General features: G+C 43.1%; 1 protein-coding gene and 2 pseudogenes across 1 annotated transcript; 2 read left to right on the top strand and 1 right to left on the bottom strand.

Annotated features, from left to right (window-relative positions):
* Positions 1 to 1151: 1151 nt before the first annotated feature.
* Positions 1152 to 2087, top strand: LOC136466140 (mitochondrial uncoupling protein 5-like; annotated as a pseudogene).
* Positions 2088 to 4546: 2459 nt separating this feature from the next.
* Positions 4547 to 7150, top strand: LOC136467752 (shikimate kinase 1, chloroplastic-like). Its single transcript, XM_066466530.1, has 10 exons — positions 4547 to 4865; positions 5306 to 5352; positions 5456 to 5510; positions 5616 to 5688; positions 5799 to 5886; positions 6023 to 6105; positions 6194 to 6323; positions 6532 to 6610; positions 6731 to 6795; positions 6886 to 7150. Exons 1-10 carry the CDS (start codon positions 4676 to 4678, stop codon positions 6985 to 6987), a joined length of 912 nt encoding a protein of 303 aa, XP_066322627.1. The 5' UTR covers positions 4547 to 4675; the 3' UTR covers positions 6988 to 7150.
* Positions 7151 to 9128: 1978 nt separating this feature from the next.
* On the bottom strand, positions 9129 to 22568 carry LOC136467750 (exocyst complex component SEC6-like; annotated as a pseudogene).
* Between the last annotated feature and the right edge of the window lie 3041 nt (positions 22569 to 25609).

Genomic DNA, 25609 nt, shown 5'->3' on the forward strand with positions numbered 1-25609 from the left:
CTTCTTTTATAATCCGTCTTTTTCAACTTATTTTTTAACCGGAACGATGTTTTTCTCTCACAACAAATCAGCCGGAACTTTCGGCTTGTTTTTTCAGCGAAGCCAACGGGGCCATTATTGGGCAATGGGAGAATGCAGGCGAGGGACTAGTTGTATTTATTTGCTTAACTTCTCTTTCTTTATTACCCACCAAAGTGTAAAAGACCGCTGTCCTATTCACTTATTGGGCGGCACGAAACTGCCCATTTCTTGACGGATCCCTTGACTGTCCTCTCAGGTCTCAGCTTCGTCTTTTCCACACACTGGCTAGCCGGATCCCTTGACCGGCGTGAAGTCACGCATGCGAGTCGGAAATGTTCATACTGCTCCACACACATGTCCGCAGATGAATATATTGTGCCGCTGTCATGACTCGAGAGAGAAGCTAAAAGGCCCAGACTAGTCTATGCCTAGTCAGAAATATGATGGTTTCACTCTGTTCGCTTATTAGTTTCAGCCAGCCCAAACCAACCAACCAATAGTATTTTCCTCTCACAACAAACCAGCATCAGTCAGCCTAAACCAATCCAGAAATCAACAAGCGTGCCAAGTGAGCGAAGTGACGGTCATTCCATTTTATCGAGTGACAGCAACGGGCTGCAGTAACTTTCCGGCTTTCCCTGCAACTGCGAGGATCAAAGATAAAGGAGATTCGCCGAAACCACTCGCGTCATGCCCGTAATCAAATCAAAGTCTGCTGGCATTTTTTTTTACCATTTGGCTGCTTTCTCTGCCTGAATAGCTGGTTGAGTTATCATCTTATGCGCCCTGTTCGCTTGGGTTTATTCAGAACTACTTTTTAACCATTAAACAATATTTTTCTATCATAATATTTGAGCATAAACATCTGCATAAACTAAATTTCAGCATCAGCTCCGTCCCTTCTATCCATAGCTAGTTCTTACACTGTTCAACGCATTTGTTGGGGCAATTTAATTTATTGCCACTCTTACGGTTGTCACTCCTCCAGTTGCCAGCGTTAAAAGTGCTCCTACGTATTTGCCACTGCATGCAATTCGCCTCCTACGGATTTGCCATTTTCGCCGACGTGTCGTGCCAGATGGACTCACCAGCGCGGAAGGCAGCCTGGGAGGCCTGTTTGGGCCTGACAAATGACCTTCCTGCCGCTGGACCTCATCAAGGTCCGCATGCAGCTGCAGGGTGAAGCCGCCGCGGCGCCGCAGCCAGCGCTACGCCCGGCGCTCGCCTTCCACGCCGGTGGCCACGCCGGTGGCCACGCCGTCGCGCTCCCGCACCACGACATCCCGGCGGCGCCGAGGAAGCCGGGGCCGCTGGCCGTGGGCGCGTAGATCCTGCGGTCCGAGGGCGCGGCGGGGCTCTTCTCTGGTGTCTCCGCCACCATGCTGCGCCAGACGCTCTACTCCACCATGCGGATGGGGCTGTACGACATCCTCAAGACAAAGTGGACCCCGCAGGACAACAACGGCGTCCTCCCGCTGCACCGCAAGATCGCGGCGGGGCTCGTGGCGGCGGGCGTCGGCGCGGCCGTGGGCAACCCGGCCGACGTGGCCATGGTGCGGATGCAGGCGGACGGGCGCCTCCCCCTGGCGGAGCGCCGGAACTACGCCGGCGTCGGCGACGCCATCGGCCGGATGGCACGTGACGAGGGCGTCCGCAGCCTGTGGCGCGGGTCGTCGCTCACGGTGAACCGCGCCATGATCGTCACCGCGTCGCAGCTCGCCACGTACGACCAGGCCAAGGAGGCCATCCTGGCGCGCCGGGGCCCTGGCGCCGACGGGCTCGCCACGCACGTTGCCGCCAGCTTCACCGCGGGCATCGTGGCGGCGGCCGCGTCCAACCCGGTGGATGTCGTCAAGACGAGGATGATGAACATGAAGGTGGCGCCCGGCTCGCCCCCGCCGTACGCCGGCGCCGTCGACTACGCCCTCAAGACGGTAAGGTCGGAAGGGCCCATGGCGCTGTACAAGGGGTTCATCCCCACCGTGATGCGCTAGGGGCCATTCACCGTCGTGCTCTTCGTCACGCTCGAGCAGGTGCGCAAGGTCTTCAAGGGCGTCGAGTTCTGAGACGATCGGTGCCGACGACGAAGATGATGACGACAACCGCCGCGACGGCGTGGCCACCGGCGTGGAAGGCGAGCGCCGGGCGTAGCGCTGGCTGCGGCGCTGCGGCGGCTTCACCCTGCAGCTGCATGCGGACCTTGATGAGGTCCAGCGGGTGCGTGGAGCAGCCGGCCACGATGGAGGCGATGCCGCCCTCGACGAATCCCTTGACACCCATTGCTTGCTTGCTTGTCGCTTCGGTTTCCTCCCTCTTTTTGTCAGGAGGAGTCAGGGAGAGACGACGGATCGGAGAGCAAAGAAAGAAGAGGAAGGAAGGCCAAAATCTAAAAACGGAAGCTCAAAGCTTAGCTCGAGCAAAACCGAAACGAAAACCAAGGGGGGAAGAGGAAGAAAAAGGTTGCCTGGCCCAGAAAAGAACGTGAGGTGGAGGAGGGGCAGTATGGTCATTTGCCACACCCAAATAGGGTTCTCAGGCTGCCTTCCACGCTGGCGAGTCCATCTGGCACGACACGTCGGCGAAAATGGTAAATTCGTAGGAGGCGAATTGCATGCAGTGGCAAATATGTAGGAGCACTTTTAACGCTGGCAACTGAAGGAGTGGCAACCGTAAGAGTGGCAATAAATTAAATTGCCCCATTTGTTGGGTTGGTGGCGACCGGCGTGATGCCGTGATGGGATGGCATTGTCACTCTGAAGAGTTGGTTCTGACCACGCCAAAAGCAAGCACGCTCCCAATTGCGACTATTTAGTTGTGCTTGTGCGGTTGGTGGGCGGTGGCTTAGGATCATGTTTCGGCCGGTCGTCTAAATTAGCAGGAGTTGTGTGGTTGGTGGCTTAAGACCATTGTCTTGTTCGTTTGGCTGATAAGCCATGACTGAAAGTACTATTTGTTAGCTGATTTATTATGAGAGAAAAATAATGTTTGTCGGCTGAAAAAGTATGGCTTATAAGCCAAGCGAAGAGGGCGCATGTTTCGACTGGTCGTTTAAATTAGCAGGAAACAAGCATTTACGAGCTACTATCGCGTTGCATTTTGTTTAGACTTTTCTCCACACAGTGCAACAACCACATGGAATACATGTTGTTAGTGTTTTCCGTTTCTCCTATGCTCCTCGTGATATTTAACCAGAATATTTAATGATGCCGCAGTCCTTGCTGACTGGCAAGTCTATCTAAGTTCTATTGACGGTCATCAATCTACTGCTCCTGTCTCAAAACAATAGAATTTCCCAATCTTTATCTCGAAAGAAAAAGGGCAGATGCTTGATTTCCCAGTAATATATTTTGAGGGGCTTACTTCCAAAATAGAACTGAGGAAGACGTGAATTTTACTATATTTTTTTCCCTGAAAATTTGCTTTTATTAAAAACTATACGTACAAAAAAACAAGCGAAAAGCACGGGCCGGCCCATGATCTTCTCCCGCATGTTGCATCGATTCCGCATCAGTCCACCGCACGATTCTGCCGAGATACCCCCTTCCCACCAGCCGCATCTGTCTGACGTGGCACCCGACCCCGACCCAGCGTTAGGTGACTCTGACTCAGCAAGATCCCCCAACTAACCCACCGTGCATCCTTGACTAAAATACCCAGCTGAACCGGATAAGCTGAGGAATTCCAACCTTCATATGCGATTGTATAAATATTTTTCACCAATACTAGTAACACGCCCCGATCCAAATTCATTTCAACGCTGCGTTTTGGAAGACGAGGATCCTTGAAATGGTAGGTGACATTGTGGCAACACCCATCTTTTTATGCCAACCCTTATGCCCTTGGCCTTATAAGTAACTCTGAAAATCTCGATCGATATATCTCTTTTTATACATTTATTAAAAATAATTAATACCGGTGACATGTAACTACACAAGAACAATCAATCAATAAATATAAATGAAGCTAAATGATTTTTCACAATATAAGCGTGTGGCTCTAGGCGCAGCCACAGGGCAGGGCACCAACTACCTAAGGGGGTGTTTGGTTTCCCGAACTAAATTTTAGTCCATGTCACATCGGACGTTCGGATGCTATTTAGGAGAACTAAATATGAGTTAATTATAAAACTAATTACACAGATGAAGACTAATTTACGAGATGAATTTATTAAGCCTAATTAATCCGCCATTAGCACATATTTACTGTAGCACCACATTGTCAAATCATGGACTAATTAGGCTTAAAAAATCCGTCTCGCAAATTAGCCACAATCTGTGCAATTAGTTATTTTTTTCATCTATATTTAATACTTCATACATGTGTCCAAACATCCGATTGGACAGGGACTAAAATTTCTCTGCAGGAACCAAACACCCCCTAAGCGATCACAACAAATGAACAAAACAGCAAACAAAAGCAAATGCCCAAGGGCAAAAAGGGAAACTCGAGGTCGAAATACGCAACTACTCGGCAGCGTCTGGTGCGTCCTGCCCGATGCACGCCCGTCACTATTTTACTGTCCCCACATGCCCACATTTCCGCCACCGCCACCGGCTACCACCACCTCCCTCTGCTTCTTTACACGTCCGGATCGCGCTGAGATTGAGCCGTAGCTGACTAGTTGCCGCGTCCCCTCTCCCCGCGCTGCAGAGCAATGGAGGCGGGGGGCGTGGGCCTGGCGCTGCAGACGCGGGCGGCGGGCTTCGGCTCCGGCCGGCGCCGGGGCGGCCTACAGTCGCCCAGCGGCAGCCTCAGAGTCGCTGACCCGTCGGGAACAGCGGTTGCTGTGCGGGCTCGCGGGTCCAAGCCCGTCGCACCGCTCCGTGCGAAGAAATCGTTCGGTGGTACAGCCCCTTCTTCGCCTCTCTGTTTTTTACATTACATACACATATTGTGGTCAGATTGGCGTGATTCGGCATTTTTTGTCTTCCTTGTCGTTTTTTTTTACTCCGTCTGTTGCGAATTCGGTTCGCTCTAATCGAATCAATGCTATTGGGCCATGTTTGGATTCGTCATATTTGTTGACTTTCATGGAATTGACGTGTGATTTGGCTGTAGGATTTTATGAAGTAGTTTGGTTCCATGGGTTCCGAGTGATTTCCGGAGTTTTGTTTTCCTCTTATTAGGGTTGCGGGGAGGATCTATGCCTTTTGAGTGGTTTGATTTGTCAGAAATTGATAAATCAATCGGGTTTCGGATTATAGGAAAATGGAAAATAGGAAGATGGAGCCCCATGCTTGTATCCCTATGGTTGACATTTTTTTATGATCTTATCCCTGTGCAGGTCATGAAAACTTGCATAACTCCGTTGACGAAGCTCTCCTATTGAAGGTATTGACCAAGATCTTGGATTCCTAAAACATCAGATCAACAATTACTATGGAGAGTGCATGTGTTTTTGTACCGGTCTAATGTTATTGTACTACGATTTCAGAGAAAATCAGAAGAAGTCCTGTTCTACTTGAACGGGAGGTGTATTTACTTAGTAGGTTAGTCCTCATCCTCCTATATTGCGATTGCTATAAAGAATGTCCACTTTTAGATGAAACTGCCATATTTGAATTTATGATTGATGAGTGAGTGTTTGTGTGCAGGAATGATGGGTTCTGGAAAAAGTACCGTGGGGAAGATTATGTCTGAAGTCTTGGGTTATTCGTTCTTCGATAGGTCTGTGTCTTTTTGTGAAAGTAAATTAGCAATTTGTTGAAGGTTTCTATGGATGTTGTGATGCACAGGTACTGATGATGAGATTTGTTGCTCTGAATTATGTTTTACAGTGACAAATTAGTGGAGCAAGCTGTTGGAATGCCTTCAGTTGCCCAAATATTCAAGGTTCATAGCGAAGCCTTCTTTCGGGATAATGAGGTAATGGTTACCGATTCTTTACTGACATCCTCAAGTACTCTCTCTGATTTATAATGATTGTTTTTTATTCCTTAATGCCCAGAGTTGGAAGCTTTGGCTTATGATGTTACCTTTCTTTGTGTTTCATGCCTTGCAGAGTAGTGTCTTGAGAGATTTGTCCTCCATGCAACGATTAGTTGTTGCCACCGGAGGTGGTGCTGTTATCCGACCGGTTAACTGGTATCTAGAGCTCACTTTATTTCTTTCTTTTAAATGGGTCGCTTTGTTTTCTTTAAATCAGTATTGTGACCTGTCGTTGCATTATCAGGAAATATATGAAGAAGGGACTATCTGTTTGGTTAGATGTGCCCTTGGATGCTCTTGCTAGGCGTATTGCTAAAGTGGGAACTGCCTCTCGTCCTCTTCTGGATCAACCATCTGGTGATCCATACACAATGGTAGCTACTTGTTCCTTCAATTTCTTTCATGCTGGTGAAACGGAACTGTTTCTTCCATTCTATTTGGACAAAGAACCGCTCATAGATCCACTTAAGCCTTGAAGCCCTATCCTGGATTCCAGGCCTTTACTTGTGGTATCTGTAGGCATGATCACACTTTTTATGCTAGTTCTAATACGGATCACTCACTGGGTTCCTTCTATGTTAGGCCTTTTCTAAGCTCAGCATGCTTGCAGAGCAAAGGGGTGATGCTTATGCAAATGCAGATGTCAGGGTTTCTCTGGAAGGTAAGATTCCCATCTGGATAATCTGGCAAACTATATGATCAGATGGTCCTTCATAAGACTTGATTATAGTTTTGTTCCAAGTTCCAGTTGGATTAACACACCTGTGCCTGGCATTTGCAGAGATTGCATCTAAACAAGGTCACCATGATGTCTCTAAGCTGACACCCACTGATATCGCAATTGAGGTAAGCTTACCTCGAATACCATTTCTCTTTCCAGTTTCCACATATCATCAGACAGCTTTTTATAAGATAACACTCTTAACATCTTCACAGTCACTTCATAAGATCGAGAGCTTTGTCAGTGAGCACACTCCAGATAATCCAGCTAGCGACTCGCAAGCTGAGTCGCAGATCCAAAGGATACAGACTTTGTAGAATGTTAATCCTTTTCCTTGTACCGTAGCGTATCACCTAGGGCATTGTTGAGTGATTTGTTCGTTGCATTGTCACGAGGGAGGAAAAAACTGAAGCATTTCTTGTTGTAAGCTGTAAAGGAATGGAATAAGGGAGATAATCCGAAGTGTACCGTTGGCTGAAACATCACTTTCTTCGCTCCTGGGTCTGCTTTTGTTTGTCGAACGAATGCAGGAGATGAATCGAATCATGAACTGGCATGACGGTGGCGGCAACGAACAGATGGTCCGTCAGCGTCATGAACAGACAGGCGAATGGATGGATGATAAGGTCGCTGAGGACTGATGGCTTACTGCTTGTGGCTTTTTAGCTGGGAGACACGAGTTGAGGGAAGTTGGATGCGATTACGGCCAAGGAGGCGGGGCCGTATCTGAATAGGCCGGTATCCGATTACGCCGTAATGAATCACGGGCATGCGTAGATGAAAATCTGGTGTGGACATCTCATCTCAACAAACATGAACATCATCGACTTTATCCGTCGTGGTGGACATCTCATCTGACGGTAATGCTCCAGCGGGTGTCCCTTCCGTGTCCGTCTGTCTGGACGCTCTTAGCTGGGCCTGTGGACCCGCCCACAGGCCTGCTCCCCTCACCACGACGTAAACGGTTTGTAAAAAAAAGAGAGAGTGATGTTTTCCTCATTCGCATCGGCCACATCCGTCGCAGCGTTTCCCACCCTCGCACCACGGCCGCCCTAGCTCCCGCTCTTGCTTTGTCACGCCGCCCCACTGCTCTTGCTCCTCTTCCACGTGCCCGCTCCACCGCTCCTAACACTGCTCCTGCTCTTGTTCCACGCGTCCGCCTGACTGTTGCTTCTCCTGCTCCGCTGCTTGCCTCGCCCGACGACGCCAACAGGCGTCGCTAGCGCAAGGAGAAGCGTCGGGCCCCGGTGCGGAAGCCCTCCAACATCGCCTCTTGCTATGGCTGCGGCGCGCCGCACCCCGTTGCAGACGGCGGAGGAGGCCACACGGGGATACGATGCATGTTGCAAGTGCTACAATTCAAATGTTTCAGTAGAGGTATGTTGCAAGTGGTTCATATGGATGTTGCAAAAGTAGATCGGGATGTTACATATGTTACAAATGTTTTAGAGGCATGTTGCAAGTATTTCAGAGATATGTTGGAAGCGTTTGTTTAAAATGTTTCATCTGTTTCAGACTATGTTGTAAGCGTTTTTTATCTGGATGTTGCATATGTTTCACACATATGTTGCAAGAGTATGTTCAAAATGTTGCAGCTGTTTCGGTCTTATGTTGCAATAAGTGTTTTCATGTTGTGAGTTGCAAGTATTTTTGTCTGGATGTTGCATATGCTTCACACACATGTTGCAAGTGTATGTTCTAAATGTTTCATTTGCTTCAGACGTATGTTGCATTCAAGTGTTTCATGCTGCAAGTGTTTTATGTTTCAGAGGTATGTTCAGAGAGTCATGGGGATATGCCCCGGGCGCCGGGGGAAGGGGCGCGACGAGCTGGGGGCCAGTGAATGGGCGAACAGGGCGTGCTCGTCCTCATCGCGGCTCCCGGGTCCCACCCGCACGGAGAGAGAGGAGGGGGTCATGGGTAAGGAGTGGCGGACGGGGGCGAGGTATGCGTGCGAGGTGGAACGAGACGGATGTGTCCGTGCAGCAGCCATACAACGCAACGGCAGACGCGAGCTGGCGATCAAAGGTCGCGTGATGGTGTTTCTACTGTGCCGTTCGATGAAAGTGCGCCCATGTTACTGTCCGACAAAATCGTATGCCATCGGACGTCTAGACGCCGGCGATTCCCCTCGTCTAAACATCGTCGACTTTATCCGTCGTGGCACTGCTCGTAGCAGCGCCGGAAAAAGAAACAAATTCATTCGCGATGCTTCACTGTCGACGGTTGGGAAGTCGCCTTCTGCTGGGCGGGTTCGGCCTATACCTCGTCACCTCGAACACATGTTTCGAATGGCTCGACGGACCCACGAGCGAATGAGGCTTCTCTGCACTTGACACCGTCTATATGCTATAGCCGCCTCGTTCTGATTTCACAGAGATTACAGAGTAGCATACATGACGTGCGCGGTGCGCCTGAATCCGCAGCTGTCAAGCGCGTACGATGACTTAGCGCAAACTTCTTGCAAATAACAATCATTTTATTGAATAAATTACATGTTTTTACACCAAAATTTTCTGTAGCTAAGCAAAGTGGAATATACATTTTTGCTCCTGAAGCTGCGTACACACTGATAGTATAAACGTGAAACCCAACAGTAGCATCGACAAAAAAAAAAACAAAAGAATGATCATTTAGAAATGAAATGTACAGTCTTTGTCTTGGTGGTAAGTTTGTCCACTGTGCTGCAAGTCCTCACTTACTGCCCAAGCTTCCTCCATATGCCTTTCTTTGCTGTCAAGCACTTCAATTTGCCAAACACAAAACCGGACTTCTGAGGGTTGCCATCCACAAGCGAGTTCTCGTATATCTCTTTGCATTCTTGTACGACCTAAGAAACGACTAGGGAGTAAGAATCTACGACCAAATTACTAGTAAGCATACGAAAAAACCCTAATCTGTCAATAAGCACAAAGTGGCCTTCCGTTGGACCACAGTTGACCGTTCATAGGTTCATGAAAACAGAGCAGCACCAATGACGCATACGATGTGAGAGGCGTTGTGACGTTACCTCCTTAGCTTCCTTTCTTGGAATGCCTTCCCGCATTGCCACAAGCTTCTCGACAACCTCAGGCTAAAAAACGCAGATGTCAAGTTGTAGGGCATAATGAGAAATTAACACGCGGTTTCATATTTTTAATAATCAAGCATTAGCAAAGCTGAATATATTTGTTAGGCAGACAAATTACCGGGCAATCAGGTTGATGTTCCAGTATATTTGTGTAAATGAGAGTAAAGCTATCCAAACTCTCAGCTGAAGCTAGCTCCCCTCATATCTGCCAGAATCCGCACTCTGCTTTCAACTTTCTGGATCAGTGTAAAGACAACTTTTCAGTTCCAAGTTAGTAATACAGAAACATCATATGCCTTTCTAGGACAATGGGTGTTCAATGACAAAAAAAACCCCACAGTATCCACATTTCAATAAAATGCATGCACAAAACTGCAGACGATTTTCAGCATTCGAACTGTCACATGAGACTGGCTAGTTTTCAGCTTTGAATGAAGAAAAATCTGTAGTAGTAACTGAACAAAATCCTAGCAGAAATTATACTTACTGTCACGTTGATGTGTTCCCTGAAGAAATCCATAAGCACCTCTTCATCTAACCTCATCCTCTCTATTGTGTCTTCTTTTATGTAGTTTTTCTACAGACGCAAAGGAAACACATAGTAATTATTGAAAGGACATGTCAGACAGCAGTTGTGAGATTAGCTTTTGAAAGTTCTTCTCAGACATAATATTACATGTCATGTGAATTTCTTTTTTGGAGGTGAATGTTGTCAAATTGGTATGAACCCAGTGTACAGCAGTGACTATTCTGTACAGAATCATTTCTAGGAAACACTGCAAGTCTTCCTTTTAGAGTGTTAATATATATTATATGATCCTTAAAGTCCCTCCAGATATGGACATTTAGGGTACAGTATGACACAATTTAATTAACTTGAACACTACAGCAGATATGGAGATTTAGGGTACAGTATGATACGATTTAACTAACTTGAACACTAAGGGTAGTTCTGCAAACCTGAGAAAGGAGATGATCAACATAGACCACAATTGTTTCCTCTATGCAAGCCTCCACAAATCTTCGAAATGATCTTTCTTCAATATACCTACAAACACACACACACAACTAAAGCACATAAAGACAACTATTATAAGCAAAACTCTAGACTGTTAACATTTAACTTCGAGAAACTAAATTGACCGGAGCAGAAATTTGAAGTGTACATTCAAACAACACTCCCTAGTTTATGAGAAACACTACTGATATGTTGAAAACATTAAATAGTGCAGACAAAATTAATTGCACTGGATCTACCTGCAACTTTTAACATTCACAAATCCATTCAAGTATTTTAAATTTATTAACATGCACATGAGTTTCCATATTTGGCAAACACATTGTTTATGTTTGATATTTTGTGATCTTTCAGTAAACTTCAGGCATGGCTTGATGGCATAGAATATGGTGTGGTGCAGTTTTCTCAAAACTATGCCACAAATCGTTTCATAATTAATGAACAAAATATGTATAGGCCACAGGATTTTCCAGGGAATGTACATTCCTACATAGTTCCATACCACATGTCAGTTTTAATAGGAAAATAAAGCTTACATTTTAACATCACCAAAGTAATCAGCAAATGTCGCGACAAGATATTCTGTGACCATTCCCTCCAGCCAGTCTGGGCAGAAAGAATCGTGTGAGAAAACAAATTGCAACCAGACATTCCATAGACAAGAGAAGACACTACATGAAGTATGTCACAAAAATTAGGCAAAGCACACTAGAACAGTTCATGACTGTTGGCACCTTTGTGCCAAGCAGTACATCAACTTAGCTTGCTTACTGGGAGGGTATTAACAGAATCATGCTGGACTCACTACTAAAGCACACGTCAGATATGCCCACTTGGGATTCAGCACATAGTTATACAGCCAAAATGGCAAAAGTAAATTCTCAAAGAATTTGAGGGTGTGTTCAAAAGAATGGGATCGCTCTATGATTTTAGGGTTTAGTTTAAGCTAAACCCTAAGCATCCAGGTCCTAATGCTTCTTATCCAAAAAGGCCTTGAATGTTAACTACTACCAAACAAGTGTAACCAACTGTTAGCACCAAATATGACAAGTAGCTGTTGAAAATAGTAGGCAATATTTACAGAAAATCTATCAATCTCTTACAGAATGAAAGGACCTGCAGGCGTTAAAATTCAAAAACTGACCAAGAACTGACATATATGAAGTGTTTGGTTTGAGTGGGAGGCTGATGGTTCATTTTATACTAGCTTCAAACCTAATTTTCTTGTTTGCTTCGAGAAATGGAATGGGTTCACCTGACCCATCAACTCGTCCCTCATAAACACACATCTAGTGTAAACATGACGAATGAGGCCATCCTACCAAATTTCATGGGATTATCTCATGATGGGCCATTCCATCTAGGATCGATTAACTTCAGAAACTAAACACCCAAAAGAAAAAGAGAACACAGACAATGCTGCTATTGAAGTACCTTTCTGGTAAAGCTTCACGAGTAGATCCTGCACACCTGGGTCTTCAAAAATAACACTAACAGTTTGGAGGACAGCCTCCTGTTGAAAGAACAAATAATAATGCTTGAAATGACTGTTTCATGGACGAGGTAAATAGATGTATAGCTATATCGTATGCATGCAGCACAAACCTTGGCAACCTCGAGAAATCCTTTGCAAGTGTCCTCAAAATTAACCTGTAACAGAATATTTTGCTTATACTTCAAAAAACATAAGGTGAGTGAAGAGATAGAAACATTGTACAGTAAAGAACAATTAACATCAAGCTACAAATAGGGTTAATATTTTCAGTTTTACAGAGAATGCAAGAATACAGCCAAGCACCCAGACCAGTAGTCGACAGGGACCGGATTTCTCCCAGCCAGTTTGTTCTCCCGATTCAAATTTCAAACATCCCAGTTTTGGAAGTGAGATTGGTTCCCAGTGGAATTTCACTAGCACAAACAACATTTGCATATAAATAGTACAATACTAGCAGGTAATCCCGCGCTTTGCGCGGGTAATAGTGGGGAAAAAAGGTTTGTATTGCGTCTTTAAAAAAAAAAAAAACAGGTTCGTACTGTTTATTAATGGGTAAAGTACTGCTCATAGTAACCCGTCACTGTTCATAAAAACCCGGTACTGTTCACAGAAAATGAAAAAAAACATCACGCGTTGGCTGTGCCGGTAACAGTGATCTGTGAGAGCGACGGAAGTTGCCGGCTTGCACGCTCTTTATACTATAGTATAGATATAGATTTGCAAAGCATGCGATGCTTAGATTTAGGACAATTCTCAATTTTGCAAGCTATGATCCAAGAAACATACATCTGATGCTTTCTAGCTAGGTAGGGGAGTACAAGTTTGGTGATATTTAAGAATGTATTCTTTTTTTTTACAACAAGAATGTATTCTTTAGACCAACCACAACTCCACAAGAATGCCTCCATGTTGGTCAGGTCAAAGTTGAAAATTACACCCATAGGACAAATACATATTTACATCCAAATTTTGATTTATGAATATCAAAATCCAGACAGCTTCCATCTACTGATATTTGCCAGGAAACTTTATTCTGCACGCCAGACAAAAGTAAGAAATTTGGTTCCTACAGAGAAAGAGAACCGATATAGCTAATGCATACAGTCTGGTTGCTCTCTGTACCCTTAAAAAAAGTATGCCTAGACAAGTTTCTCTCTGGAACCATGCCAGAAGACTTTTTTTTTTCCTTCAGAGACAAGTAAAAATCTGACCCTGGTGGGAAATAGAACCCTGGCCCTGATACTATGTGTAATATTTCAAGTTCATAAGAAGAAACTTAAGAATGACCGAGCTATGTAATTCAAAAAACATGAAATCATCTCTTGACAAGTTAAAACATGGTTGAAAGAATGACATCTAATAAAGAGCAAAAGCTTTGTCACAGATTTGCACCTGTTCAGCATAGTTTTGTGGAAGTGCCTCCAATGTACTGCTACTTAGCTCTGATGAAAGTTCGTAGCAACGCAGGTTATTGTTAATCTGCACCCACATACAACATAAGGATCAAATAATAAGCAATAAAGGAAGACAGGAAATTCACATCTCATCGAGGTCCAAAAGCAGAAAGGAACATACCAATGCACATAGAGATTCCAGACCAACATCAGAAGCCGGCTCCTCAAGTCTTTGCCTCTCAGCTGCTTGAAAATCAAGCATGACCTGCAAATGACAAAAATAGAAGATCTAAATAACGTATTAACTGATTACAAAAGCGTGAAGCACAACACAACAAACCCGGTAGACTACATAATCTCATAGAGTAACTATATAAATACCTGAATAACCGCAAGAGCAATGCGATATAGCATGACGTCTGTGCTGTTGTCTCTAACTATCTGAACTTGCTCGGTCAATATTCTGAATAGATCCACTGCTGCAGGTGTATATAGTTTTCCATCCTCTGTGCTCTTTGGTGGTTGTGTTTTGTCAGCCTCCAAAATGTTACTGTACCATTTCTACAGAAGAAAACAAGAAATAATACATGATTCTCATGTTTAAGTTCATCTACATTCAACAGATCTAGAAAGAAGTACCTTGGTTGTTGCCTGCATACGCTCAACATACATGTTCATGAGGGGATCCAGTGCACCACTTTCAGAACAAACTTGGGCAAGTGATTCATCCACACCAAGACCAATCAAATTTTCTTGATATTGCACAACCCAACCAGTCACCTACAGTGATTAGTCTATTAACGAGCTTGCTAAGAACAGAAGTAAAAAAAATGTTTACTCATTACTCATGAATCGAAGGAGCACAATCTGAAAAGGTGCGGTGAGAACTATATTATGATATTTGAGATAAGGTACCTTCAGGATATTTATATTTTGAATATCGTTTGCTCTATCACTGAGAAGTCGAAGCATCTGAATGAATCTCTCAGTATACAGGTTTACCATGAGCTGGAAAATTTCATATCTGTGCAGAAATAAGGAATGCGACAATTTAACGTGTTGGCAAAGATAAGGAAACCATCAGGAAATGTTCTGCAAATCACTAGTTCTAAGGATAGCCCTGCTTCCTTTCAGGATATTAGCTTTAGATGGCATGTCAAAATAACCAATCAGGTCATCAATATTCTATAGTAATAAAAGCAAAGACTTCTTCCCTTTACTCCTGCATACTAGTTTTCAGCAATAACATTACTTCTGTTCTCTATCAACTGACTTATCGAGAAATTATAAGAACATGAATTTGGAAGTGTTCAACCTTGATTGCTTCTGCTGGGTTTCAACTCTAGCCTACCCCAACTTGTTTGAGACTTAAAGGCTTTGTTGTTGTTGTTGAATTTGGAAGCGTTCACAAAAGGTAATTTTATGAGACACAAATTGTGGCCCATTGTGTGAGCTCTTAACATGCCTTTGTCTTGTTATAGTTTTTTTTTTAAAAAAAAGTTACAGCAAGAGGTGGCTATTACATTATTTTGATGCGCACAGACTTGTCTTTATTATAGTAAACTGATTGCCAACTTCCTGTTTTTTGTCTTGTAAGGTGCTGTCTTTCTTTCGGTAGCTGGTATGGTTTGTGTCAGTGTCTGTTTGGCTGGGTTAAACTGGAAGCTTATATTTCCCGAGTGGGATGCCGCTCGCTATGCTGTAAACGGTTGAACCGTCTTTTGACTTTAGTTGAAAGACTGGGGCTATGCCCTAAAACTCTAAAAAAAAATTTGCCAACTTCCTGTGTATACAGAACAGATATTCCAAATCTAGCAACTAGATAAGTGTAGTTTATACTTTATACTAATTATCAACATACCTAGGAGGAAAGCATGGTGCAACATAATCATATATATCGCCAAGCTCATCTCCAATCTGTGTTGCAATAGAAGCAAAGTAGCAAGCTATGAGTCAAAAAGATTGATAAGGTAAACCAAGGCAAGTACATTTTACAAAGAAACATCAGGTACTTCTTTTTACACCCCAAATTACAGAGCCAGTAGGATGGTGAGATCCCCCCCCCCCCCCCCCCCCCCCCCCCCCTCCTGCTCGCGCACACACGCGCGTTAGTCACAAAAGAAAGGCGGCATTTTGGATATTACACCCAACCACTTCTAAGCTCGCTTGCCACATAGTATGTCTATATATATTTAGATTTGTCATATGGAAATAATATGCATAAATTGTCTTGAGAATGCACCTAATATCACAATTAATTTGTTTTTCAACATATATTTTGATACAAATAAATGATCGAAGTTGTTTTGGGGACCATGTCTATGTTCAAAACAGTACTCTTTTCTGTGACGAGGAATATTTGTAGAGAAGACAAACAACATTTCCCCTCATGCATGACAAATAGGTTTTAATTAGCTGATAATATTGTATGGTCCGGACTGAGCTGTGAATTTTTGTGTACCAGGTTAGTAATACTAATTAGCAAACATGTTTTGACCATGACAGCTTCACCATCATGAATCATGTAACTCGTGAGTCTAGAACTCACAGAAGTGCATTCAATCAATCAATAAACCAAAGCTAAGAAATAGAGTTCTTACTGCTTTGGCTTCCTCCAAAGCTTCCATCAAGTCCTCCACAAAAACAAGCTGCATGATGAAAACATTAGCTACTGTTGTGCATGAATTGCAATACTAGATCCTAAAATCCAGGATTGACACAAGTACTACCTCAGTAAGCAACTTATTGAAGCGGGCCTCAACAGCCATCCTGATAGACTCATAGCATTTGTCCTTGTAGCCCTTTCCCTGAACCTTCGATTTTTCTTGAGTGCCCTTTCTTGGGGTTGCCCCTGCACCTTTTCTGCTAGCATTGGGAAGGGCAGCAAAAAATCATTAGTAAGCCGATTATAGAGAACCTGGTAACTTATATTATTATTCATTGCTTTCTCACATATGTTATGACTGATATAGATACCTTAAGAAGGACAAAAATGGCGTTGTAAAGGATCAAGTTGTGTGACACTAGAAAAAGCAATACAATCAATAGTAGAAACAAGTCATCAAGTCTTGCAGTTACAATACGTGAAAGATGGCATTCTATGATTGACATGACCATCAGAATAATATGAATATGCAGAAACGGATGAAAGGTTTCCTGCCATCTTTGTTGCTTGTGAATTCATTTACTGAACTCAGGCACAACTGTAAGGTGCACAGATGTGCAAATGCTGGTATAAATAAACACAAAATGCAAGACTTATAAAAAAAAACACAAAATGCAAGACATATTTCTGTGTTACACATATCATAATAGCATAAAAGTGAAGGTTAACAGAAAATGCTATATCCTGAAGGACTTATGACTGCACTCCTCTAAAGCATGAAAGGTATCATACTGGAAGAACAGAAATTTATCTGGCGAAAAAAAGGAGAAGTGTACTTTGCAGTTCTACGTTGGTTTGTTATTGTCGCCATAGCACCAGCACCCTCAGCCTCAGCTGCTTCTTCTGCAACTTGTTGATCTAAGATCTCTTGCATTTCAACAACCCTGATGTAGTCCAAAATAAAATTGATGCAAGAATGTAAATTTGTGAGTGCCATGATATATACCTAATAGAAAATAAACAGAAAATATATTGTATTTGAAAAATATATTCATTGACAAATTTGTATTAAAGCAAAAATTGAAGAATGAGCTGTACCTCAAAGCTCGAACTAATGTCTGAGGGCTGCAAAATTAAAGGTGGAAGTATAAATACTAGCATACATAGTGCATGAGGTACCTTTAAATATAATTAAAGCATGTATTCTGAGTTTACTGTTGCAATATTGATAAACCAAGTTTTTGGATAAACAAATAGAAAGAATAAATAACAAAGACATGTGCCATTTAGATCATAACAAGCAGTAACATTTTTTCTTGAACAAGCAGGAGAGTTGCGTACCATTACATTAAGAAGGAAAATAAAGGGGAAGAGACCTTACAAACACACACACACCCAGATCAGAAAACTCGCCTATGTTACAAAATAAAACCCGACCACAGCCAAGACTTAACCAAAAATTGGCAGTTTGGCACAAGGACGTAACAAGCAGTAACATGTTTATTGCATGTATCTTTATTGTCAATGAAATATAATGTGGAAAAATGTCTGGAACAATAGAGTCATATCATTTTTGGATATATCCTCCAGAAAAAAGCTACATGTCGAAGAGGGTAAGGCAGCAGGTTGCTTTAAATATAAGATAGCCTATATTTGTCTCTAGGGGTTGTTTGGTTCATGTCGTCTCCAACAAGAATGTGAATTTATCCTGCTCAAATGTAAAAACATTATATTTCAATTTTGAAAGGCAATTATTCCATCTGGTGTTTAAATGCTAAAGAAACCTGTTTGTTGCAAGACTTAATATTTAGTACTTTGCAGCAGGTGCATATAAGAAGAAAAAAAGTGACCAGAATCTAGGAATCTAAAACAGTGCCTCGATTTATAGTCATATGTCATAATCGTATAGAATAAACAATGCATGTGGCCAAAAAAGTTACCTCTCTTTTGAAAGTTTGAAAAAGTTAGTGATATGGCACCATAATGTTTTCTCAAATGTTTCCCATGTTCGATCAACATCCTCAAAGTATTCTCTGTGGAGTGAAGAATCCATCAAGTGAATTACACTTGTGTACTTCATTGCAATACAGAACTCAATTATTTTTTTGCATCCATTGATATCGTAAAAGAGGCTAGCTATGAAAATAAACGGTTCAGCTCAGCTAGGTAACACATCATCCTTAGAAGGATCAATGAGAGTAAATTTTCTTTTCTTCAACTGTTTTTTATTATGCCATCAGCAATACTTCTATTACCTGTCCATTGGAGTAATTAAAAAAAGCCTAAATGATTCACACATGGACTAAATTTGAAAAGTAGAAAGTGGTTGGTTGAGTACAGTTGCATATGCAGAGCAGTAGAAACTTCATATTTAGAAAAAATACATGCTACTGGTAATTAGTTAAATGCTGATTTAGGTCACAAGTGACCTTAGAATGAAGCAAACCTCTATTGGAAATGCCTATCTTATTCTAACAACTAACAAGGGAGTTGAAAGGAAAATTAAATAAGGATGCTGTGTCTCATGAAAAATTAATATTAGATAGCCTTTGAAGTTCAAAAGGAGAACCTTAATCTTCCAACTTCTTCCTTATGAGATGCAGCAGCAGCTAGAGCAAAACGCCTCTTACCATCAAGAGCTGTTAGTCTCTAATTTCAACACAAGCAAGATGACAAGGAAGAGTCAGATAAATAGAAAATTACCATTAGCGCATCCGATAATGGTGTTGACTGATAAGTCAAAGAAGAAGAAAAATCAACCTCGTAAGTGTGAATTAACTCCTTGTCATTGCTTAATGAGTCACGTGCAGCAGCAGCCTCAACAGAAATGGACATCATACCTCCCATATCCTACCAGCATACAAACAAGTATACTTAATTAGGTTTCCATGGTCCTGTTTCCTGTAACGTGGTTAGCTCAATCTTTTCATAACTACTTCCTCTGTCCCAAATTATAAGACGTTTTGGCATTTCTAGATTCGTAGCTTTTACTATGTACCTAGACATAACAAATATCTAGGTGTGAGCAAAAGCTATGAATCTAGAAAAGCCAAAACATCTTATAATTTGGAACGGAGGGAGTATAAGAAAACGCAAAAAGCATGATGCAAGAGAGTGGGAATGCAATGGTGACAACAAATTTGGTTAGCAAACCTTTAGAGTTGTGTTCAAATTGTTTCTTGCATTGCTAAGAAGCTTGATCTTGTCATGGTTCTCAATTAAAGTTTGACACTCCTGACACAACCTGCAAGCAATTAATGAATTAATGATAATACGAGCGAGAAATGAAGGAAAAAACATATAAACTTTGGAAGTATGCTAGTCTAGCATATCAGTCAAGCAAGAGAATGTGAAAAATGTAGAAATCAAGATACATAGCTTACTTGTCTATATCAATGAAATTCTCACGTAGTTTGTTTATTGTTTCCTGAGATAATGCTAGAGCATTGATGCCAGCATGGGCTTGCTCAACCTGTCAGTTTTCAAGCATATCCAGAAATAACTCATCATCCAGCTGACACACATGAAGGGATATAGATGATGGAAGCGGCAATAGTAACGTAATATAACCGAACATAGTTCAGTTAATAAGTTTGCCTGCTCATAGCAGATATTAAGGAATACCTGTTCTGCCACCATTGTACTGAGTTGTGCATCATTTGTCTGAAAAATTTGTAAAAAATAGTCAGACAACAAAAAGGTACACAAAGTGGTTGAAACAGTGAATGTGATGATAAAATCTCAAGAAGATATTGCACTTGCATATGTCCAAATCATTTTCTATATAACATATTATATTTTAGCATGCTTTCTTTTGTGGCTCAAGCCATTTTACGAGATGACCAATCTAATTTAAACAGTTTCTGTAAGTATTCTCTAATGCCCCATTTGGATGTAGATATTGGAGCTTGGAATTTGGAATTGGAATCAGGTTTCCCTAATTCTGTTGTTTGGATGCCGTGGAATTGAGATTTGGAATTACAACCCCAATTCCTTGGCATTGGACTACAACTAGAAGTGGCCTCTCCCAATACGGAGAATCCCGCCGCCAGAGATTGGGTGTGGCTCCGTATTGGGTGAAATTGGGCGTTCTGATCCACCGCCCTGACCCTCTCCGCATGCGCCCCCAAGCCCCAACCCCGACACCTTCCTCGCTGCCCCAACCCTCTCCACGCGTGCGCCCTGAGCCCCAACCCTGACGCCTTCCTCGCCGCCCCAACCTTCTCCGCATGTGCGCCCCAAGGCCCGAGCACTGACCCCAACGCCTCCCTTAGTCCCTTGCCGCCCCCACACTCTCCGCGCATGCGCCCCCGACCCTGACGCCTCCCTTGCTGGTCCACCCTCTCTACACCGCTCCAGACCCGATGCCCGGCCACTACCGCCACCCGGACCCTCTCCGCACCCTCGAGCCCTGGCGCCTCTCTCACCGCTCCTTCCCCAGCCCCGGCAGACTCTTTCCCCAGCTCCGGTGATGTGAGGAGTTGGGTCATGTGTACAGTGAAGAGGCAGAGAAGAAGATGGATCGATTCTATGTACATCCAAACGATAGATTTGGTATTGTAAGCCATTTCCAAAACTAGGCTGATTGGTACTGTAAACGATTCAATTCCAGCACCTCCAATATCTACATTCAAACACTCTCTAAATCTTTTCAACAAGAGCCTGAGCTAACCCCAAAATGAACTTGCACAATAACAGCAATGAAACAGAAAAAACATGTAGCTAGCTTATAATCAAGATAACAAAATACAAAGAAATAAAACAAGCATAAGAACGGGGTGACTGAATAAACAAAATCCCACCCCAACCAGCTTAGGACTAATAAAAGGCATTCTTGTTTGTTGTTTGTCAATAGAATCAATGTGCATTTGATTTTCAGTTTGTGTGGAAATTGAAAATATTTCAAATAGCAGGTTGAATTTTGTCTGTTTTACAGTTCAAACATTGTCCTAAAGTGAAATACAAAAGCAGGTAGACTGACAAAAAAGGCAAGCAAACAAAAGGAGCGAAAGGCCCCAACCGTGTCATCTCAAAATTTTGTTCAGGTTTATCTCTCCACTAGCCTTATTTGTTAATCAAACTTTAGATATAACTTGTATGGAAGAAATGTGAGTTCCAGTTCAATAACTGAAAGTGTGAGTATCAAACTATATTAACATAACACTGTAACAGCTTGCTAGCACCTTCATCTGACACTGCAGAACAGAAACAACCGTCTATATCAAAGTTGCAGATAGCTCATAGCTCATCAAGGTTTGAACCAAGTGTCCATGCTTTTAAACTTAGCAGTTCCAGCTTTGCATAGAAGATAAATTACTTGAAAAAATTGTGCAAGACTTCACCATAATCGGAGAGATCTCTGATTCAGCTAAATAATTGAGCTAGCCCAGAATATTGTGGCACATTTGTCGCTACGATTTCAAGCAAGTGATTCGCCTACTGTTCTGTAATGATAGTTTTTTCTCTCGGTGTGTTCACATTTTTTACGCTTATGTGCTTTAAGTTTCCTATGTAATAACACCTTGTAACCTTGCATTTCTCTCCTCTACTTAAATGACATGGCAGTGCTCCTGCTATTTTTTCAAAAAAAAAAAATCATCACCATTTCACATGAACATATTGCCTATACTGACTGCAGAAAGAATTGAACAGTCACCCACCTCTGGATGTGGCACTATAAGAAGCTCAGTGGCACATAATAACTTAGTCATTAGTCGTAATTTCGCGAATGTGATTACAATAAGCTGGGAATAAGACTATGATCCACGCCACGACTAAATTTCAACCAGAACAGAGCAGCGTATTTGGGCTCAGAAGTCAGAACGGAGGAGAAAAACTACATGGAGAGGTCCCGTGCGACCAGGTTGAGAATGACAATCCGGGTTTACCCAACAAATTCGCCTACTACATGAGATTCCGCTGCAACTGGCGGCACCACCGCGAGTAGAATTTTGAGGTTTCGGGGTGGTTCACGTCACCTGCTGCCGCGCGAGGTAGTCGGATTTGATGGAGGCGATAGAGGAGAGGAGCTCCGGAAGCGGGAGCAGCTTCGCCACCTCGCGCACTGCGGCCTCCTTGGCCTCGATGCCCAGATCCTCCATGGTAGCCGCCCACCGCGGATGCCGCCGCCAGCAGCCTGCGCACCGGCCCCGCGAGTCGCCTCCGAATCCGGCGGGGAGGCGCGGGGAGAAGGACGCGGTGGGGGATGGGAGACGGAGAGATCGCGAGGACGGCTGGTGTGGTGTGGCGTGGCTTCGGTCCTGGTGGTTGAAGGTGACTAGCGTGGGGAGAATAACCGAACAGGTAAGGTGCCAGATCTCACATCTCTTTGAGGAACTCGAACGGGGGTAAACTCAGTCTAAATAAACTTACGCCGTGTTTGGGTTCACTGAGTTAGGCTACTGTAGCACTTTCGTTTTTATTTAACAATTAATGTTCAAGGATTAATTAGGCTCAAAATGTTCGTCTCGCAATTTCCCACCAAACTGTACAATTAGTTTTTTTCGTCTACATTTAATGCTCCATACACAGGCCACAAACATTCGATGTGATGACTACTGTAGCACTTTTTGGGATTTTGGGTTGGAACTAAACATGGGCTTAGAAAAAAAAAAATCAACACGGAGAAATTGCTACGTGCTCCTCACCTTTCCTCAGTCCAACTCAGAAAAACTCAACACGGAGAAATTGCTACCTACTCCTCACCTTTCCAAAATATATAAGCAGTACATATTCCGTTTCACAAGAAGACTGCTCGACGAGATATACACTTATTTTGATACAAAGAAAATAGTACAATCTTTTCATCATTTTTCAAAAAGAAATAGTTTTCGTGATAATTCTAGAAGACAAATTATTTGTATTGCCGAAATGTTACTTGCAAATTGTATATAATTTATAATGTTGCTTTACATAAAATCCGTGACGTACCAACCACAAAAGGAAATGCTAATATGCGTTTTGAACAAGCTTGTAGAGTAATAGAATGGACATGTTTCTATTTTCCAATAGTCAACTGATATTTTTTTCTTTGGAGAAATATATATATATTATTAAAGAAGCCCCTTGATTTTTTGGTTATTTCCACCTTTTTTCACCTTTAGTAATTCCTTTTGTCCACCATGCCCTCGTAGAACTGCTTGAACCTGTTGATCACCAGCACAAGCTTGTCGTCATCAAGCACCTCAACCTGCTCCTCTCTAATGAACATCAAAGAATATAAAACAAAAAAAAAACGGTGAAAGGTTAGCAGAAGATCCTCCTGGACCAAACATTAGAGCCTTGATGGGTTTGTTGAGCTCTTAATTTTGGCTCCGAATTGCTGGTCTATCTCCGTGGACTTAGCTTACTGAACAACTTATCGACTATGAGAGTCTCGTAGTTTGGGGACCTAATCATTACGGCAACTTTGATCTCTCAAACCCTCCGATCTAGGGCATGTAGCAGTTTCAAGGCCTTCTCATGATCATCATATGTTAGCTGCGACTTATTAGCACACATCTTGTTCACAAATCGACTCAGGCAAAGAGAGACTCACATAAAGAGTATTCTGGGCCTTACTGTTAGTCTCGTGTTGATCAATTTGGGTCTGATCAACCCAAGCCGCTAAAACCACATAGTCCTGAGCCAACCAAATCTCTCAAACTTTCGAATTGATGCTCTGCAAGTAACAAGACATTTGAACCTTCCGGTAGGGGTACTTGGTCCCATCAAAGAAGGGAGCCTTAGTGCCTTGCACCAGGTTGCCTTCGCAAATCAGGAATTGGTTAAGGTAGATTGATCCTTAACCCGTTTTGATACCATTTGAAGCATGTGCAAGCGAACAAAGGGGGTGAATGGGAGCCTAATCCAATTTTCTTTCGATTTTGGCCTTTCAACCCCAAAGCACTCACAAACTCAAACTCTCCAAAATAAGGAAAAGATCACACATGACGACCAGTGACCAGATGCACTCAACAAACCCTAGAGAACACATCGGAGAAGAGGGGAAGCTAACCGAGCACGAAACAGCAAAAAGCTCGAAAACTCAGTTCATACCGCACATGTCCGGTGTGTATACCGGACTTGTCTGGTATGAACGGGACAACACTGAGTCACTTTGGGAGAAAAAGTGAAACCCTATCAGATAGTGTCCAAAGTTATGAAAATTTAACCACAACCTCCTGACACCTTAAGGAAGCAACCCACCAAATTTCAGCTACAAACTAAAAGTTTTAATACTGAACTTGTCCAGTATTCACACCGGACATGTCTAGTATGGTTGAGCTGCTGCTGAATTTTTCAAGAAAAAATCATTGAGGGTTCAAATCAACTCTGATCAATTTGAAACTTTGCAGAGGGTTTCAGAGGGTGTTGAGAGGATATCCTCAGCAACACCCAGATCTCACCCGAAATACCACAATTTCAAAATCCATCAAAGAGGCTGGGGTTTTCTCAAATTTCCTCCCAATGATGGATTTTCGTGCTCGTGATGAATCTGCGAAAGATCACTTGGGTAATGTGGTACGGCCATGAACTTGGCCAAAGCAGGTTGACCGAAGATAGCATGGTATGATGATTCGAAGTCAGACACCTCGAACTTGATGAACTCCGTTCGGAAATTATTTGGGTTGCCAAATGTGATCGGGAGCGTGATCTGTCCGAGTGACATGGCAACCTTGCTGGGTACTATCTCGTAGAAAGGGACGTCAGTGGTGGTGAGTAGGCTAGTAAAATCCAGGCCTATCTTCTTCAACGTATCTATAAATATTATATTCAATCCTACGCTGCCATCGATCAGGACCTTGGGGTCTGTCATGCCGGCTATTGTTGGACCCAAGACGAGTGGATAGTGGCCAGCGTTAGTCACGCTAGTCCATTGATCTTTTCTGGAAAACTGGATCGAGTATTCAGACCAATTAAGGTATTTTGGTGTTGAGGGCTCTCCTGCCATGATGTCCCGAAGAGCCAACTTCCCTGAGCGCTTGTTTGATAAAGTCAGTAGCCCCGCAAAGATTACTGCAATTTGGCCCTTAAACTGTTGAAAGTCAGGGTCAGCGTTGTCGTCTCCATCTTTCTTGTTATCAGTTTTACCCTTGCCCTTGTTGCTTTTGCCGAAGAAACCTAGTTCTTGGAGTTGTCTGCATTCGGGCGCCGTGTGCTTGGCGTTCTTACGGAAAGGACAGGGTAAATTCTTGAGGTCTTCGAACTTCTTGTTATTTTTGTTAGACTTCTTGGACCTATCCATGGAAGCAAGGGTGTTGTTGGATCCTCTCTTTCTATTGGACTGTCCACCCTTATCTTGTTGGCCGTGTGGGAATCATTTGCGAGTACGTTCTTCAGATGCAATCATGTTCTATACTATACGCTTAAATTTCT

This window comes from Miscanthus floridulus, chromosome 7 (genome assembly GCF_019320115.1).
Source record: "Miscanthus floridulus cultivar M001 chromosome 7, ASM1932011v1, whole genome shotgun sequence".
Taxonomy (NCBI): domain Eukaryota; kingdom Viridiplantae; phylum Streptophyta; class Magnoliopsida; order Poales; family Poaceae; genus Miscanthus; species Miscanthus floridulus.

Coding starts and splice junctions, on each gene's coding strand:
- LOC136467752 (XM_066466530.1), top strand. CDS start 4,676: ATGGAGGCGGGGGGCGTGGGCCTGGCGCTGCAGACGCGGGCGGCGGGC. Junction 5,689..5,798: donor GGTTATTCGTTCTTCGATAG/GTCTGTGTCTTT, acceptor TATGTTTTACAG/TGACAAATTAGTGGAGCAAG. Junction 6,106..6,193: donor GTTATCCGACCGGTTAACTG/GTATCTAGAGCT, acceptor TTGCATTATCAG/GAAATATATGAAGAAGGGAC.